The 16,506-nt window shown below is 54.8% G+C and overlaps 2 protein-coding genes across 2 annotated transcripts in view; both read right to left on the minus strand.

The window, feature by feature from the left end:
* LOC147646136 (uncharacterized) overlaps positions 1 to 16,506 on the minus strand; it is a 222,152-nt gene that overhangs the window by 27,101 nt on the left and 178,545 nt on the right. The gene's annotated exons all lie outside the window — the stretch shown is intronic.
* Positions 2,487 to 11,075, minus strand: LOC147646138 (uncharacterized). The gene is made up of 11 exons (XM_086873896.1): positions 10,481 to 11,075; positions 9,987 to 10,024; positions 9,079 to 9,583; positions 8,807 to 8,870; positions 8,433 to 8,481; positions 7,313 to 7,422; positions 6,430 to 6,547; positions 5,938 to 6,037; positions 5,323 to 5,519; positions 4,281 to 4,418; positions 2,487 to 3,828 (listed from the first exon to the last, which is right to left on the minus strand). The coding sequence occupies exons 1-11, from the start codon at positions 11,007 to 11,009 to the stop codon at positions 3,736 to 3,738; spliced, it is 1,941 nt and encodes a 646-aa protein (XP_086730022.1). The 5' UTR covers positions 11,010 to 11,075; the 3' UTR covers positions 2,487 to 3,735.

Consider the following 16,506-nt stretch of genomic DNA (forward strand, 5'->3'; position numbering starts at 1 on the left):
GTTATACAAAAAGGACATGCAGCAGGCGGATCGGGAAGGCTGAACCTTCCAAGCACCTCGGCCAGTGTTGGGCAAAGGGACAGGGACATGCGGCCGGGAAAATCGGGACAAAAACGAGGCCGCGTCCTCCAAGAACTGGAGAGAGCGCACGGCAAATGCCCCATGGCCTCTCCCTTTGGGCAGCAATAAAGTCACTTGCACACCGCTCCTCTGGCTCCTTGGGCCACACAAACCTCTGGCGCCGGGAATTTTCCCGCCCGGCCCCGGGCCCAGCGCAGCCACCTCCGGCCTCCCGACACGAAGCGGGACGAGCCAGCGCTGCTCCGCCACCGCCTCCTGCCGAGGCCCCAGCGGCAAGGAGACCGCGGGCAGCCGCTGCCGCAGCGCCCTCAGCCCAGGGCCAACACGGGCCGGCCACGGCACAAGCCACCCGCCACAGCCCCCTGCCGCCCCCTCCCGGGCCCGCAGCGAGCCCCGAGCCCCCGCAGAACCGAGCGCGGCTCCCACCTGCGATGGCCGGGGCCGCCTCCGAGCTCCGCCGCCGCCTCACCGGGCTCCGGCCGCTGCTGCCGCCGCTGCCGGGCCCGCACAGACGCTCCGGCAATGGCGGCTCTCCTGCCCCACGGCCGCCCTGGGGGCGCCAGCGGGGCCGGGCTTGTCCCCGCTCTGCCCAATCAGCGCGCGCCAGAACCACGAGTGACGGCAGAAGCAGCCAATGGCAGCCAGCGGCGGGCTCTGCACACGGCACAGCCCCGCCCCGCGCTCTCAGGGCCCGCCCCGGGCTGCGTGAGGGGAAAGGCGGGGATGAGGAACAGCCCTGGAACGGGCCCGGCCCGAGCCGCCATTGAGCTCCCAACACAAACAAAGTTCTCCGCACCTCCCGGCCCGCCTTGCCCAGCCCTGGCTGCTGGGTGCCTCCGGCTCGGCGGGAAGCCCTGTAGCCTCACTTCTCCCACCTCTAATTAGGAGCATCAGTGCATTGCTTTGATTTCCCCCAAACAGGGAAAACAGCCCCAAACCCTGTGGACGAGAAAGAGGGAGAATTCTGGTAGAAAACAACCAAAATAGTTTGTCCCCAGCTTGGGAAGAGCCAGCCAAAGCGAAATGAGCCAAGACCCCATAGCAGTGCCTCTCTGCCGTCCCAGCTGAAGCCCTCGCTGGCTGCTCCAGGCTGGAGCGGCACACTGGGAGCACTGGGAAGGGGCCCCGGCTCTGGGCACAGCCCCCGGGGCAGCCCCACGGCCCCCACAGCAGCTCTAAGGCTCTGCCAGCCGGGATGGAGCCATGGTCAGTTCATCTTCCGTGGCTTTTCTCACTTCTCAGCGACAGGAGTCGTTCCCCTGCTGCACTCTGGGATCTCTCCCACCAGAGAGGTCTCCAGGAACTTCTCCAACCTGAGTCCATTCCATGGAAGCAGCCCCCTCACAGTGCTGCAGCGTGGGTCACTCTGCCACGGGGTCAGACCTTCCAGGACAGGCGGCTCCAACAGGGACCCCTCTGTCCACAGGTGTCCCCCAGGGTCACAGCCTCATCTCAGGCATTCCCCTGCTCAGGCATGGGCTTCTCCAGGGACTGTGGGGGGGGATCTCTGCATCCTCATGGATCTCTGCATCCAGCACCGCCATCTTTGGAGGCACCAGAACTAGGCAGAGCTGCACCTGACGCTCTTCTCACGTTCCCCACACACGTAGGGCCAATCCCCGCTGTGGATGTTCTGAGGTTTCTTCAGCTTGAAGCTCCACTTGAAGTCCTTCCCACATCCCAAGCACTTGTGGGGCTTCTCCCCACCATGAGGCTTCTCCCCTAGCTCTGAGCTCTGGCCGGATCTCCGGCCATCTTCGTGGGACAGGGAGGTTCTTTCCCCCTCACAGCTCCCTGGGCTGCGTTTGCAGCCCCTCCTGCTGTGGGATCTTGGGGGCTTTTCCTCCCCTTTGGATTTCTTTGTGGAGCAGCTGCTCCAAACGGCCTCTTCCACGAGGTTCTGTGGCAGGGATTTGTTTTCCCTGGTCTCTGTCCACAGCTCAGTGCCTGCAGGAGGAAGGACAAGGAGAGGAAGAGACAGGGAGAAGGGAAAGGAAAAAGCAGAATGAGGGGAAGGTACAAGAAGGAACCAGAGAGGATGGAAAAGGTAAAGGAATGTAGATGGGTGAAAGGCAGAATGAAGAGAGGAAGGAGTTTGGAGAAAGAGAGGATGGGATTTGTCTCCATGCCAGAGGGATGGGGAAGGAGATCCCCCCAATCTGGCATTAGCAGCAGGGTTGTCCTGCAGCCAGGGGCAATGCTGGGCTGGGAGATAGAGCAGAGGAGAGGGGGGAAAAGGGCAGTGGCTTCCTCCTGACCTTCCTGGGGATCCCGGGGTACCTTCCTTTACCTCTAATCCTCCTTCTCCATCCGGACAAAGTTTGGGATTGACAAATCTTGGCTTGGGGAAAAAGCAAGGTGTGAGCACCTTGGGTTTTGTGAGAAATGAGCCTACCTCTTGAAAATTTTTAAAAGTTTAATAAGGGATAAAAGGGGATAAAAACAGCATTGGGTGCGTAGCCATAACCAGAAGCACATCAGTAACAACTCTTCTATATTTTTTCATTGCATTGGTCAAATACATATCCATAACATTAATACATATTCAAACATTGCTCTGAACTCGTTTATATGTTCCAGGAATTCTTTAGCTTGTTTCAACCCCTGACCTGCCTTTTTAGAGTAGGAGCAGTAATTGTGGATTGTTGTTTTGAGGGTTGTGTGTGACTCCCTCACAACGGCCCCGTTCCGTGCTCGCAGCAGGAGACAGGTACTGATAGCCCAAGGGTCAGTGGCACGGGTCCTTGTCACATCTGTTCCTTAAATGTTATCTGACCGTGCAGACAGTTTTAGCTACTTCCACAAGTACTTTAAATTAACATCAGCTATTTCAGAAATACATCTGAGTTATTCTCATTATTGTCAGTTAGTTACAAAAATAAAAGCATTTGTTGTTATATCACAGCTACTTCTGCCAAAGTTAACATCATATTGCACAACACTTAACATACACCTTAATATTCTGTAAAAGCCAAAACTATAATATATGTTTATCACACTGTCCACAAGCTAAAATATCATCCATAAATGATGTCCTGAGGATATGAGCTACACAGGGGCCAGGGCATCGGCCACAGAAAGCTGACAAATTCTACTATATCAAAAGCAGATAAAAGTGATTACAAACTGTGCTATATCAAAATCATTGTGATTATAATAATTGGCAAAAGCCAGCACATAATAGCAAAGGGCAACAACAACATAGTTCTTTATCACAAACACAGGGCAGGTTTTTCCCTTGCATGGAGCACTTGGGCCTTCCCCGGGCCCCTTCTGCCCTCCCGCAGAACCAGAGGCATTTTCCAGCGCACACAGTTTGTAAGCAAGAGCCGGCTGCAGCCCAGAAGGCTCCAAGCGCCTCCTTCCAGGCTGACTCTGCAGATGCCGAGGCTGCTCTGGGCTCTGCCAGGCTCTGCTGGGGCTCAGCTCTGGGCGAGGCTGGGCCCGCTCTCCCCTCGCAGTGCTCCGGGCAGCTGAGTCACAGCAGGAGAAGGACAGGACACCTCAAGGGACTGGAGGTTTAACAGAGATTTTATTCAAATAACTGCCATAACAAACAGGCTGTCCTAACCTACTCTAACTAACTAGCAGTGCTAACTAACATTACTAACTACTTCTCCTAACTACTATAATGAAAAGCTGGCCTCCAGGGCTTCATCTCCTCCTGCGCTGCTCCCTCAGTTGCTTTGCTGCAGTGATCAGAGGGGTCAGGCTGGAGAGAGGCTTGGCTGATGACAAAAATGGGTGCTGCCCAAGGGATAAAAAAGAAAGAAATGAACTGTTACTTTCCAGACTCAAGTTCCTCACAGGCTCTGTTGCAACGGGACAAAGGGGAATGGTTTGAAAGTCAAGAGAGGGAAGCGGGCTCAGATTAGATGTAAAGAAGAATTGCTGTAGCAGGAGAGTGGGGAAACACTGAGAGAGGGAGCCCAGAGATGTGGGAGGTGGCTCCTCCCTGGAAACATCCAGGCTCAGGTCAGGCAGGGCTCTGAGCCACCTGATGTGCTTGAAGATGTCCCCGCTCGTGGCGGGGCACCAGCTCCAGATGAGCTCGACAGGAGCCTGCCAAGCCAAAGCAGGCGAGGATTCTGCTGGCTTTGCGTGTGAAAAGCAGCGGGACTGGAGATGATGGGAGGGGGGCCCCACAAGAAAAGCCCTCCCTGGCGCTGCCGTTTCCCCCGCAGCCGCTTGGCATTCACCTGCAGCAGCTCCTGGGCAGAGAAGCGCCGCTCCTCGTCCGGCTCCAGGCTGCACTCGAGGAAGTCCCGCAGCAGAGCCGACAGGCGCCTGGGCTCCTGCAGCTGCGGGCTCCCGTTCTGCCGGATCAGAGCGCGGGCCTGCAGGAAAAGCAAACACAGCGCTCTGACAGCTTCCTCCACACCCACAGGTGCTCACATCCAGCCCGCTTTCTCTGCCCCAGCTCCCCGGGCACTTTCCTCCCTGGCACAGATGCTGCTGCTCACAGCTCATTCTTCTGGGCCCACCAAAAAACCCAAACCCTGGTGCAGCCACAGCCATTGCAACATCCAAATGATCTTGCCTTCAGAGCCGACTGCATTGGCTGACTTTGTCAGTAGGAACCTCCATCAGAAATAGCCCATTTTGCTTCTCCAAATACACACACCAGCTTTACAGGCCATTTGCAAGAGTCAGTGTGGTCTGCCTGTGTTATTTCAAGGGATTCTTACATCAAATGCATCTCTGCAGTGCCACTGACCCTCAAGTTAAAAGCATTCCTGATGCCCCATGCCAGAAACTGCCAGGCAAGGAACAGCAGGTTTGTGTGGCTGAAAGCTCAGGCTTGGTGACACAGAGAAAGTGAAAGGAAGGAAAGAAATATGTTAGAGTGTGGGGATGTTAAACAATCATCTTCATGTTTTAGACAAGTTTCCCAGTGAGAAGAGCCAGGGGGAGTTCATCTCAAAAAACCTCTTTCAGAAACTCCTCCAGAAATCTTGTTGGGTTTGGGTGTGGGTGTTGGGGTTGGTTTGGGGTTTTCTGCAAGACAACATTAGAGCTGATGCACTTGCTTCATGTATTTGGGTCATCCTCACAAGAGCTGCAACAACTTAAATGCCAAAGCAAATTGTTGCTGGAGACTGCAGAATATTTGTCTGTGTTCAGGCTCAGGTGCTGTGGGAATTCCCTTTGCGATGTGCAGAAACCTCCAGCTGCTCCTCCCAGTGCAGGGTCACCCTGTGCTCACAGGCCTCTGCAAAGCCTGGAGAATTTGCCTCTTACCATGGCCCCCGTTTGCTGGAAGTAAGGAGGTTCTCCTTCCACCATCTCGATGGTCACAATGCCAAAGGACCAGATGTCCACCTTGGGGCCGTAAGGAGAACTGGTCACAACTTCTGGGGCCATCCAGTGAGCAGTGCCCACCATGGAGCTGCACTGGTCCTGCTCAGGGCTGAGCTGAGCGCAGAGGCCAAAATCAGCTGAGGACAGAAACAAGCACTGTCAAAGGCAGCTGCAATGAGGAAACCAAGCACAAAGATTCCCCACTCTCAGTCTGAGAATGCAGTGCTGAATCCAGCTGGAAATGTCCTCAGGGCTGTAGCCAAGGAAAGATGGAACTGGACCCTTAAAGAAGCCCTCAGCCTTCATGCTTGGCTTTACTGATTTCCTTTGAAGCTTTAGATTGCAACTCCTGCCCCTCTGGGAGGGCCATACCCAGAGCAAAGGCACTCCTGACAGCCTGCTCCTCTCCTGAGCTCTCTGCACGGGGCAGCCGCTCTCAGCTGGCAGCAGGGGCCGGGCAGTGCCACCAGCAGCACTTGTGGGGCTCTGGCCCTCACTGGGAAGCAGCCCCACAGCCGCACCCCGGGGGCGCCGTGCCTGGCCAGGAACACCCACCCAGCTTGACAGAGCCGTCCATTCCCAGAAGGATGTTGGAGCTCTTCAGATCTCTGTGGATCACCCGGTTGGAATGGAGGAAATCCAGGCCCTGCAGACACTGAGAGACAACAAGAAACACAAGGGAAAAAATCAGAGGCTGGAATATATCACACAAGAAAGGACAGTTTAGAATTCTGCCAGCAGCAACTTTGCTGTGACAGCCCAGGAGTGCAGTGCAGACAAGCTCCAGGCAAAAGGTTCAAGGCAAAGCTGAGAACAGGAAATCAGATCCAAAAAAGACAGAGAGTACCACAACAGCAGGAAAGAAGACAAGAACAGAGTAGAAATGCAGTGATATTTGCAGGCCATTCACTTCAGAGGCTTTTTCCTCTCCAGCTCATAAAAACAACACAGAAACAAAGGCCTGAGCATGGAGCCACTCTGCTCTCACAGCCTCTTTGGAAGGACCATGGTGTCCCAGCCATGGGAAGCACAAGCAGGATCCCTCACCTCCTGACTGACAGCTGCCATCTCTCCTTCAGCCATGCGTGTCTGTCTGACAACGTCCTGCAAAGTTCCTCCATCCATGTATTCCATCACCAGCCAGAGATCTCCATCAACAAGGAAGCTGGAAGAGGAGAACAATGGCACAGAGATGAATGTGCATTGCTCAATTCCCCCAGGGAAAAGCCCAGAGTGGAGTTTTGTTCCCAGGTCACTTGTCAGTGAGGACAGAATCAGATGGAGAGACATTCCTGCCAGGCTGCACAGGCCTTGGAATCTGCACAGTCTAAAGGAGAAGGAGGCACCCGGGAGAAAGGAGAGGCCTTAGATGGCAAGCAGGTGAAAAATGCACTTTAGCAACAGCCCAGCTCAACGTGGAACCACAACACTTGTCCCCAGCTGCTTCAGCATCTGAACTCACCAGTTCCACCATTCCCTCCGGAACAAGGCAACACAACTTCCAGAGTTATGCAGGGGAGGAGGCCGTGCAGCACTTGGGGCAAAAGCAGTCAAATGCTTGGAAAACCTTGCACAAAGTCCCTTCAGAAATAGGCAAGGCCATGGAAAAATGGGAAAATGAGGCATTTCTGGAAACAGGAACCTGGTCTTCCTGTCACCTGCAGCAATGGGACAGGGCTGGGAAGAAGAAGCCAAGGAAAATAATTTCTACCAGGGTTTATCAGCACTTGCTGTAAAACACAGCAAATGGGGTCAACTTGAAGAAAAAGGCAAAGCAAAGCAACAAAAGCACATGGAAGGAGTGAAGTGCCAGGCTGTTGTTCTGGGAAGATATGGCCGGGTCAGGCATTTTCAGCACAGGCTACAGACTGGGGATGCCAGGAAAGATGAACGCAGGGCCCGTGCACGGGAGAAGACCTGAAGCACTCACCTGTCCAGAGAGTTGACAATGTTGGGGTTCTTCTTGTCCTTCAGGACCACGACCTCATTCACAGCTCGTTCCCTGTTGTGCCCTCTGAGACTCATTTTCTTGATGGCCACCTGAAGGGACATTGCAGACCTTTAACTGGAGCAGTCTGTGGCAGGAGGCCACAGCAAACACGGAGCGAGTCTTTTTGGAGCGAGCGAGCCGGGCTGTGCCAAACTGCCTTGGGATGGGACACCAGAGCTCAGCAAGTGCCATTCCCACAGCCCATTGCTCTGCTCGCTGGGGCTGTTACAGGACTCATGGCCAGAGACATTTGGCTCTGTAAGCTCTGCAGAAATGCTCCCTCAGCTGTCAGCCTCAAAGCTCTAACAACATTCTCTGCACCTACAGTCTTCTCAAATGGCCTCAGCACTCTTAGGATTATTATTCCAACACATTTTGCAAGCAGGAGGTAATTCTGTTTCTGTGCACACAGAGCAAAACAGCCGGGAACCCTTTAGCAATTCTATGGCATTTGGCCAGGATTTCAAATGTCCCTGCCCTGTTTGGGATAGCACAACAAAGCAAACGTGCACATCCATTGCTCAGATAATCCCTGTCCCAGCTGCCACTGACACCAGACCCAAACACAGCTGCAGGGTTTAGGAGAGAGCTTTGCTCTGCACATCCATCTTCTCATTTCTCTCCCTGGCTCTGTGGGGACAGCTGCAGTAGGACTAAAACCCCAAACTGAGCCCAAGCAGGATCTCTCCTTAATTAGGCCTTGAGGTATCCTGATGGAACTCAGGATGATAAAACTGCTAAATAGTGTTCCTGTCTGAGGCTGGGATGAAGGTAAATTGGGCCTCAGTCTCCAGCAGCTGATGCATTCACACTTTTAGACATGAAGACCAGGCCAGCGTGTCCTGCTCTGACAGACACCACTGCCCTCCTTGCCTTCCTTTGGGCACTTGAGAAGGACCAAGTCTGTCCCAGCTGTGCTCTGCAGGCTGACCCTGCTCTGCCTTCAGAGGAGCAGCCTGTGCAGGAAAGCTCTGCTGGGCCCCACAGCTCCAGCCACAGCTCCCAGCAGAGGGGAAAGCCCTCGAGAGCTGCCAGACGTGCCGGGCGTGTTGACACTGACCTCTCCTCCCGTGGCCCTGTTGAGTCCTTTGGAAACGGTTCCAAAAGCCCTGGAGACAAAACAGCAGAGAAGAAAGAAGCAGCGCTTTAGGCCCTGGCAGTGAAAGCCAGCCCAGACAGGAGATCTCTGCTGCCTGCAGCGTTCACAAAACACCCGAGTGCATCCACCCTTCAAACAACAGCACAGCAGCCACCAGCCCTCTGCCATGCAAGGTGCCTTCTGACCACAGTTATCAATTCTGATCAGCACTGAGAGGCAGCAGCATCGTACCCCAGTGTCTGAAGGGGTTTGGAGCTCTCCTGACTTCTCACTGGATCCTGCACCAGCAAAATACCTGGGCCCTGCTTGTGCAGAAGTAACTGCCTTGCACTTACCCTTGGCCAAGCTGCTCCAGTTCCAGGTATTTCTCGGCAGGCTCCCCCACACTCACGGTGTTCCCTGAAAGAAACCAGGGGGAAGATGCTCCCTCTCAGATGAGAGCCAGAATGCAGCCCCACTCCCTGGGGCCGGGAGCCCCTTGCTCTCAGCTGGGGAAGGACAATAAATGACCCTGTGCCATTCAGCTGCAGAGCAACCCTGGGTGCAGCTGATGCTGAGACACACACACAGCACCCTGCTCTGGCACACAGGAACAGAGCAGACGTACTCAGCTGCATCAGGCTCCACTCCCCGCTCCCCTCTGGCTGCAGGGCTGTGCTGCTGTCAGAATGTTCAGCCCAGGATCCTGCAGCACAGGGAGCTTCGGTGTCCTCTTCAGGAGCAGAGGGAAGTTCTCCATCCTCTTCCCAAAGCAGTGCAGGTTCCTCATCCTCTTCCCAAAATGCTGCAGGTTCACCCTCCTCTTCCCAAGCCACAGGACGTTCTCTGTCCTCATCCCACACCGGGAGATTGCTGTCATCCTCGTCCCATGCCATGGGAGCTTGGCCATGCTCATCCCACACCAGGGGACATCCACCGTCCTCATCCCCCACCAGGAGATGTCCACTGTCCTTGTCCCACACTGCGGGAGCCTCGCCGTTGTTTTCCCAAACCGCGGGGTGTTCGCCCTCGTCTCCCAGAACAGCGGGAAGTTCACTGCTCTCTTCCTCCTCTTTGGCCTCCTCTTTGCAAGCAGAGGGAGCCAGAGGAGGTGCTGATGCTGCTTTGGTGCCCTGTGGACAGACGGGAATGTGAGGGACGGGAAGTTCTATCTCAGTTATCACCTTCTTTATCCTCAGCTACACATCCAGCTGCACTAAGCAGAAATAGGGTTCAGAGCTGTTCAAACTAACAATGGGCTAAAGCCGACATTGCCACTTATTGTTGGGAATTCCATATTCCAGCATGGCTAAAGCCAGCAAGCAATCTTCTGCCTGCAAAACCAGTCCTGCAGCTCTTCAAAAGCTCTTCAGCAGAAACAGAGAAAACTGCCAGGGATCTCTTTGCTGCTGCTGCTGCTGCAAAGACACTGACAGGAACTTCCCTTCAGCCTCCCAGGCTGGCACTCGGCTGCCACACGCCGAGCTCACAACTTGCTGCACAATTCTGAACACCAAAGCTTCCTTTGCCACTCACCGAAGGAGGAGCTGCTCGGGATCCACGCGTGAGGTGCCCTGCAACGGGAGAGGGAACGTGAACCAGATGTTGTTAGGAAAAAACTGCCTGTGGTGGGAAATGAGCAAGGCAAGCCCGAGAGAGCATTTTGCTTTCACAGCATCCCTCCAGGAGCCACAGGCCCTTCACACAGCAAGCAAGAGAGCAGCACAAAATACTGGGCTGTGTCAGCTCTTGGCTGGAGCAGCAAACGGAGGGAGTTCCAGGCTCCGCTGCCACAGACTCCCTGCTTGAGGGAACAGAACCCCCCCAGGCCTCATTGCAAATGCTGTGCACGCCCCGCTGGCTGCAGACACCCCCTTTTTCAGCTGCAGCTTCTGGCAGGAGCTCTCCCAAACCAACCCTGTCCTCAGGGCAATTTGGTTACAGAGTCAACTCTGTTCCAGTGGAAGAACAGAAAGCACACAGCAAGCCCAAAGCCACAGAGGCTGCACCGAGGGAAAACCTCAACTTACGTGCCAAGTGGGTTAAAAAATACCCCGAATAAGCCACAGAGAGCAGAGTGCCAACTGCAGCAACCACTTGCTGCATCATTTTGGCTGCGCTGCACACGTCTGCAGACTGTACCCCTGCAAGCACAGAAGGACACCCGTCAGGGGCTGGGCTGGCTGCTGAGAATGCCTCGGGCAGGAGGATCCTCTGGCAACGAGCAGGCGCCCAGAGCCGCTCTGGACACTGAGGCCTCCGTGTCCCACAGCAACGGGAACACCACGGGGACGTGGCAACGCTCCTGTGACACCACAGCAGCCGCTCACGCAAAAACCGCCTGGAAGCTTCTCCTGTGTCACAAAGGAGCACAAAGAATCCTCCCAGGGCACGGCCTATTGCCCAAAGGATCCAAGAGGAACTCTGAAAATGCAGCAAACAAGGACACCCCATAGCCCAGTCTGAGCACTGAGGAGGAACGAGGACAGCACCAAACCAAAGCAAACACGACCTGTAGTCACTGATACTGCTGAATAAAACCAGCAAGGCTTGTTCCATCTGGAATCTTTGTTCTAGTTCTAAAAACAAGCAAGATTCTCCACTGTAAATATACAGAAAGCAGGAACTGGGTAGGAGGTGGGATTAGGAAGGAGGAGGAGCAGGAGGAGGGAGAAAGGAAAAGGAGGAGTAGGAACAGGAATAGAAGGAGAAGCTGGAGGTTCCAGTGCCCTCTGTGTCCGCAGCACCCCCGGCCACGGGCCCATCGCCCCCACCTCATCCTGCAGGTGAGCAGGGAGGGGGAGCTGGTCCCAAATCTGTCAGGGGGACCCTGAGAGGGTCTTTTTATTGGAGTGTGTTTGGAACTTGCAGATTGTGGAATTGAGCCCCAAATATTGTCTGGCATCCCTGGGAGGTTTTTTTCTCTGGGTGTGTAGGTTTGGATCTTGCAGGACCCCAAAGCTGAGCCCCTTGGGGGATCTTTGGGGTCCACATGGCCATTGCCCAGTATTGGGTGGGGGAGGACATTGGTCCTGGGGACCCCTGGGAGAGCAGAGGAGAGGAACCCCTGGGACCCCCAGAATGGGGAGAGCAGAGAGGGGCGATCCCAGAGCTGGGGGATCCTGGCAGCTTGGAGAGGTGGGAGCCTGGAGAGGAGAGACTCCTGGGATCCCTGGGATCTCAAAGCAGAGCATCAGGGGAGAAGGGAGCCCATGGACCCCCAAAAGCCTCTGGATCATCGCTAAGGAGGACCCCAGAGGAGGGGGAACCCCTGGAGCCCTTGGACCCCCATCATCCCAGGGAAGGGAAACCTCTGGAATCCCAAATAGGAAAGACAAGAGATGGGGAAATCCTGGGAGACTTTTTTTGAGGCTGAATCTTGATATTTTGGAGATTTTCATGGCCACAAGACTCCTGCTGAGCTCGAGACATGGACTTAGGCAGGAGGAGCCTCTACTTCAAGGCACTCCCACTTTGTTTACCCCCAAATCAGGATTTGTCATTCCCAAGCCATGGCCAGATGGAGAAGGAGGAAAATCCCCAGAGATCCTGCATGAGGAGGGGCTGCAAACCCAGCCCAGGGAGCTGCAAGGAGGAAAGATCCCCCCTGTGCCAGGAAGGCATCTGGAGATCCTGCCGGAGCTCAGAGCTGGGGGAGAGAGCTCATGGCAGGGAGAAGCCCCACAAATGCTTGGAATGTGGGAAGAGCTTCAGCTGGAGCTCCAACCTCGGGGCACACCAGTGCATTCTGAGTGTGGGAAGAGATTTCCAAGGAGCTCAGGTCTCATCAATGTCAGTGGATTCACACAGAGGAGAGGTCCTTCCACTGCCCTGACTGTGGGAAGGGCTTCACAAAACTGCACCCTCATCAGGCACTGGAACATCCACACTGGGGTGAGGCCCTACGAGTGTCCCCAGTGTGGGAAGAGCTTCTCACAGAGCTCAACCTTGACCAAACAGATCTTCCTGACTCCCTGTGGGCACCTGGATGAACACAGGGGCAGGAACATCCATCAGAACACAGAGCAACAATGGGAATTGCAGATTGACAGCCCCTGAAGATTCACCAGAATAAAGATACACCCAAAGCCCCTGGAGAAGCCCATGCCCAAGCAGTGGAATGCCTGAGATGAGGCTGTGACCCCGGGGGACACCTGTGGACAGAGGGGTCCCTGCTGGAGCCGCCTGTCCTGGAAGGTCTGACCCCGTGGCAGAGTGACCCACGCTGCAGCACTGTGAGGGGGCTGCTCCCATGGAATGGACTCAGGTTGGAGAAGTTCCTGGAGACCTCTCTGGTGGGAGAGATCCCAGAGTGCAGCAGGGGAATGACTCCTGTCCCTGAGCAGCAGGAAAAGCCCCAGGAGATGAACTGACCATGGCTCCATTCCCTGTATCCCTGCACTGCCAGGTTAGGATACAGAGCTACAGAGGGAGGGGTGGAAGGAAGGTGCTTTTAAGGGTCTTCTTATTCTCCTGCTCTGAGCTTATTGGCAATAAATTCAATTTATATCTCCTGTTTTGCCCATGACTGTGTTTGATGAGGAAACAGTCTTGGGTCCTTAACTCATGAACCCTTGGTTAAATTTTCTCTCCCTGTGTGGCTGTGGAGGGCAGTGAGAGAGCAGCTGTGGTGGGTGCCTGGACTCGGGCCAGCATCACCCCACAGCAGTGGGACATGTCCTTGTGTGGCCCTGTGCTATGGTGACACAGGTGCTGTTGCTTTTGTCTCCCTTATGATTTTATCTTTTGCGTTAAATGCTCGTGAAGTGCCCCCGGTGTCCCTCGTGTTTCCTCGGCGCCGGTAGCCCCGTCCCTTCCCCTGCTCCCCGTCCCACGTTCCATCCCGGCTGGCGGAGCCTTGGAGCTGCCGTGGGGGCCGTGGGGCTGCCCCGGGGGCTGCGCCCCGAGCCGGGGCCCCTTCCCAGTGCTCCCAGTGTGCCGCTCCAGCCTGGAGCAGCCAGCGAGGGCTTCAGCTGGGACGGCAGAGAGGCGCTGCTGGGGGATCCCGGTTCACTTCGCTTTGGTTTTGGTAATTTTGGGAGTTTAGTGCAAGAAATCTCTCCCCTCCCCCACTCATCCATAGGGCTTTGGGGCTGTTTTCCCTATTTGGGGAAAATCAAAGTGATGCACTGACGCTCCTAACTAGACATTGGAGAAGTGAGGCTCCAGGGCTTCCCGCCGAGCCGGAGCCACCCAGCAGCCAGGGCTGGGCAAGGCGGGCCGGGAGGTGCGGAGAACTTTGTTTGTGTTGGGAGCTAAATGGCGGCTCGGGCCGCGCCCGTTCCAGGGCTGTTCCTCATCCCCGCCTTTCCCCTCACGCAGCCCGGGGCGGGCCCTGAGAGCGCGGGGCGGGGCTGTGCCGTGTGCAGAGCCCGCCGCTGGCTGCCATTGGCTGCTGCTGCCGTCACTCATGGCTCTGGCGCGCGCTGATTGGGCAGAGCGGGGACAAGCCCGGCCCCGCTGGAGCCCCCAGGGCGGCCGTGGGGCAGGAGAGCCGCCATTGCCGGAGCGTCTGTGCGAGCCCGGCAGCGGCGGCAGCAGCGGCCGGAGCCCGGTGAGGCGGCGGCGGAGCTCGGAGGCGGCCCCGGCCATCGCAGGTGGGAGCCGCGCTCGGTTCTGCGGGGGCTCGGGGCTCGCTGCGGGCCCGGGAGGGGGCGGCAGGGGGCTGTGGCGGGTGGCTTGTGCCGTGGCCGGCCCGTGTTGGCCCTGGGCTGAGGGCGCTGCGGCAGCGGCTGCCCGCGGTCTCCTTGCCGCTGGGGCCTCGGCAGGAGGCGGTGGCGGAGCAGCGCTGGCTCGTCCCGCTTCGTGTCGGGAGGCCGGAGGTGGCTGCGCTGGGCCCGGGGCCGGGCGGGAAAATTCCCGGCGCCAGAGGTCTGTGTGGCCCAAGGAGCCAGAGGAGTGGTGTGCAAGTGACTTTATTGCTGCCCAAAGGGAGAGGCCATGGGGCATTTGCCGTGCGCTCTCTCCAGTTGTTGGAGGACGCGGCCTCGTTTTTGTCCTGATTTTCCCGGCCGCATGTCCCTGTCCCTTTGCCCAACACTGGCCGAGGTGCTTGGAAGGTTCAGCCTTCCCGATCCGCCTGCTGCATGTCCTTTTTGTATAACACCCGATATTCCTGGCTCTGTGAAGTGTTTGTTCTTCTGGAAGTTCAGGAATGTATTGGGACTTGGTCTGAGCAGCAGTCCTTGTCAATTAGTAACATTTTCTGAAAATGATGGTTTCTCCCTTTGTTGCCTTATGTACAAGTCCCTGGCCCTATCTCCAAGGAGATTCACTCATTGCCTCTGTTTTTTCTTCCTGGAATCAGCCCAATTCCTCCTGCAGGCAGGAAGCCCCTGGGCCATTGTGCAGGCTTTGGGCCATCAGTGTTAATTTGCATTTCTAAAGCTCCTCTCCTGGCTGCCTGGAACAAAGCTTCTCTTCCAGGGCAGACATCCCCTGACTCACGCGTGGCCCCCCACAGATCTGCTGTTTATTTTTTTTTAAGCAATATTCTAATAACTGTTTATGTGTTAAAGCACCAACTTTAAAGCTCTTCTGGTTTTCAAAGTGCAGCTTAAAGGGGAACATCAAAAAACTCATACCATCATTTTTTAATGACTAAGAGTCAAGTACAAATATAAAACAAAAATGAGAAAGCAATCAAGTGTTTTCTTTTTATTCTCCTAGGAATAAAAACTGATTCTCACACCACTGGCCCAAACAGAACCGACAATAGAGAAGTAAAATTATTACAAAAAATTACTCTAACGGTGTAATCTCTTCACTGAAACTGTGAAAAGCAAAACTCTTCAACAATGTCTTTAGAAAAATAAGGCATTACTTGATTCTGGCCAGGATGTGCAACAGGAATTATTTCATGCACACTTAGGCTGGGTGTGCAGAGAAAATCATTCCATGACACATGAGTTTGACTAGATTTTCCTAAATTTATACATTCTGACCCCATAGAAATCCCTTGGTTTAATGTTCATTGGTTTGAAGGTGTGGAGTTGTTAGGATTTGGTTTCCTGTTGCAGCCGGATTTCTGTGCCTGTGATGTGAATTAGGTGGGCACTCCTGGATTTCCTGCTCAGCCTTTTCCAGACCAGGTGTCTCCAGCTGTGCCTGGGGCAGTGTCTGGGTCAGATGTTGGTTGATGTTTGCTGCTGGGTGTTGATGTTTTGTTGATGGTCGTTATCTTGGGGGGAATCTTTTGGGCTATTCCCAGTCTGTTGAGATGTTAATTTCATCTCTGCTGAGTGGTGGAACATCCCTTAAAAAAACCTTTAAAATTCCTTTCCCCAAGGCAAAGGCAAACCAAGTCCCTTTAGAGAAATTAGATTTTAAACCATTTTCAAGTTGGTCTATTTTGCCAGCAGCTAATCCCAGGCAGGGCAGAGTGTGAGTGTAATTGAGAGGCAGAGTGGAATTGTCCCGGTGCCTTCCCCAGCAGCTGTGGCGAGGGCAGGCACAGAAAGGCCTGAAGCTGCAAGAGTGAGAGCAAGGATTGTCCCGCAGTGGCTGGAGATGGCAAAGGAGGGTGGCCAGGCCGAGGATTTGAGCAGAGGATCTGTGGGCAGGCCCAGGAGCTTCCCCCGCTGGGGAGCCCTGGCTGCTGCTGCGTTGCCTTCAGTGCAGGCTCAGGGGTGGCCTGTTTAATATTCCCTTCCAATTCAGATTTCTGAGTCTGCAAGAGCCATGGCTGGGGCATCAATCATTTTATTTTTTTCATTTTGTTAAGTTTTGTTCTCTTTCTTATATCTACACCATAACATTGAGACTATCTGGGGCTAAAGAAGTCACACAGTGTTCTGCCTAGAAAAGAGAATCCTCAATCCAGCTCCTGCAATTCCCTGTTAATTGTAGGAATTGTTCCAGCTCCATTTTAGTCCTGGGTCACATTATTTCTGAGATTCCCTGAACCCTCTCAGGGTCAATAAAAGACAAAACTTCCATCAATGTAGGTCCCAAATATTTAACCATTTTCTCTACCATTTGCCCTTTCTTTTTTTTCAGATACTCAAAGCTGCTTTTTAGCCTGAAAATGAAGCCATTTCACAGAGGCTTCCTCTGC

This window comes from Cyanistes caeruleus, unplaced genomic scaffold (assembly GCF_971803275.1).
Source record: "Cyanistes caeruleus unplaced genomic scaffold, bCyaCae1.hap1.1 HAP1_SCAFFOLD_120, whole genome shotgun sequence".
Lineage (NCBI taxonomy): Eukaryota > Metazoa > Chordata > Aves > Passeriformes > Paridae > Cyanistes > Cyanistes caeruleus.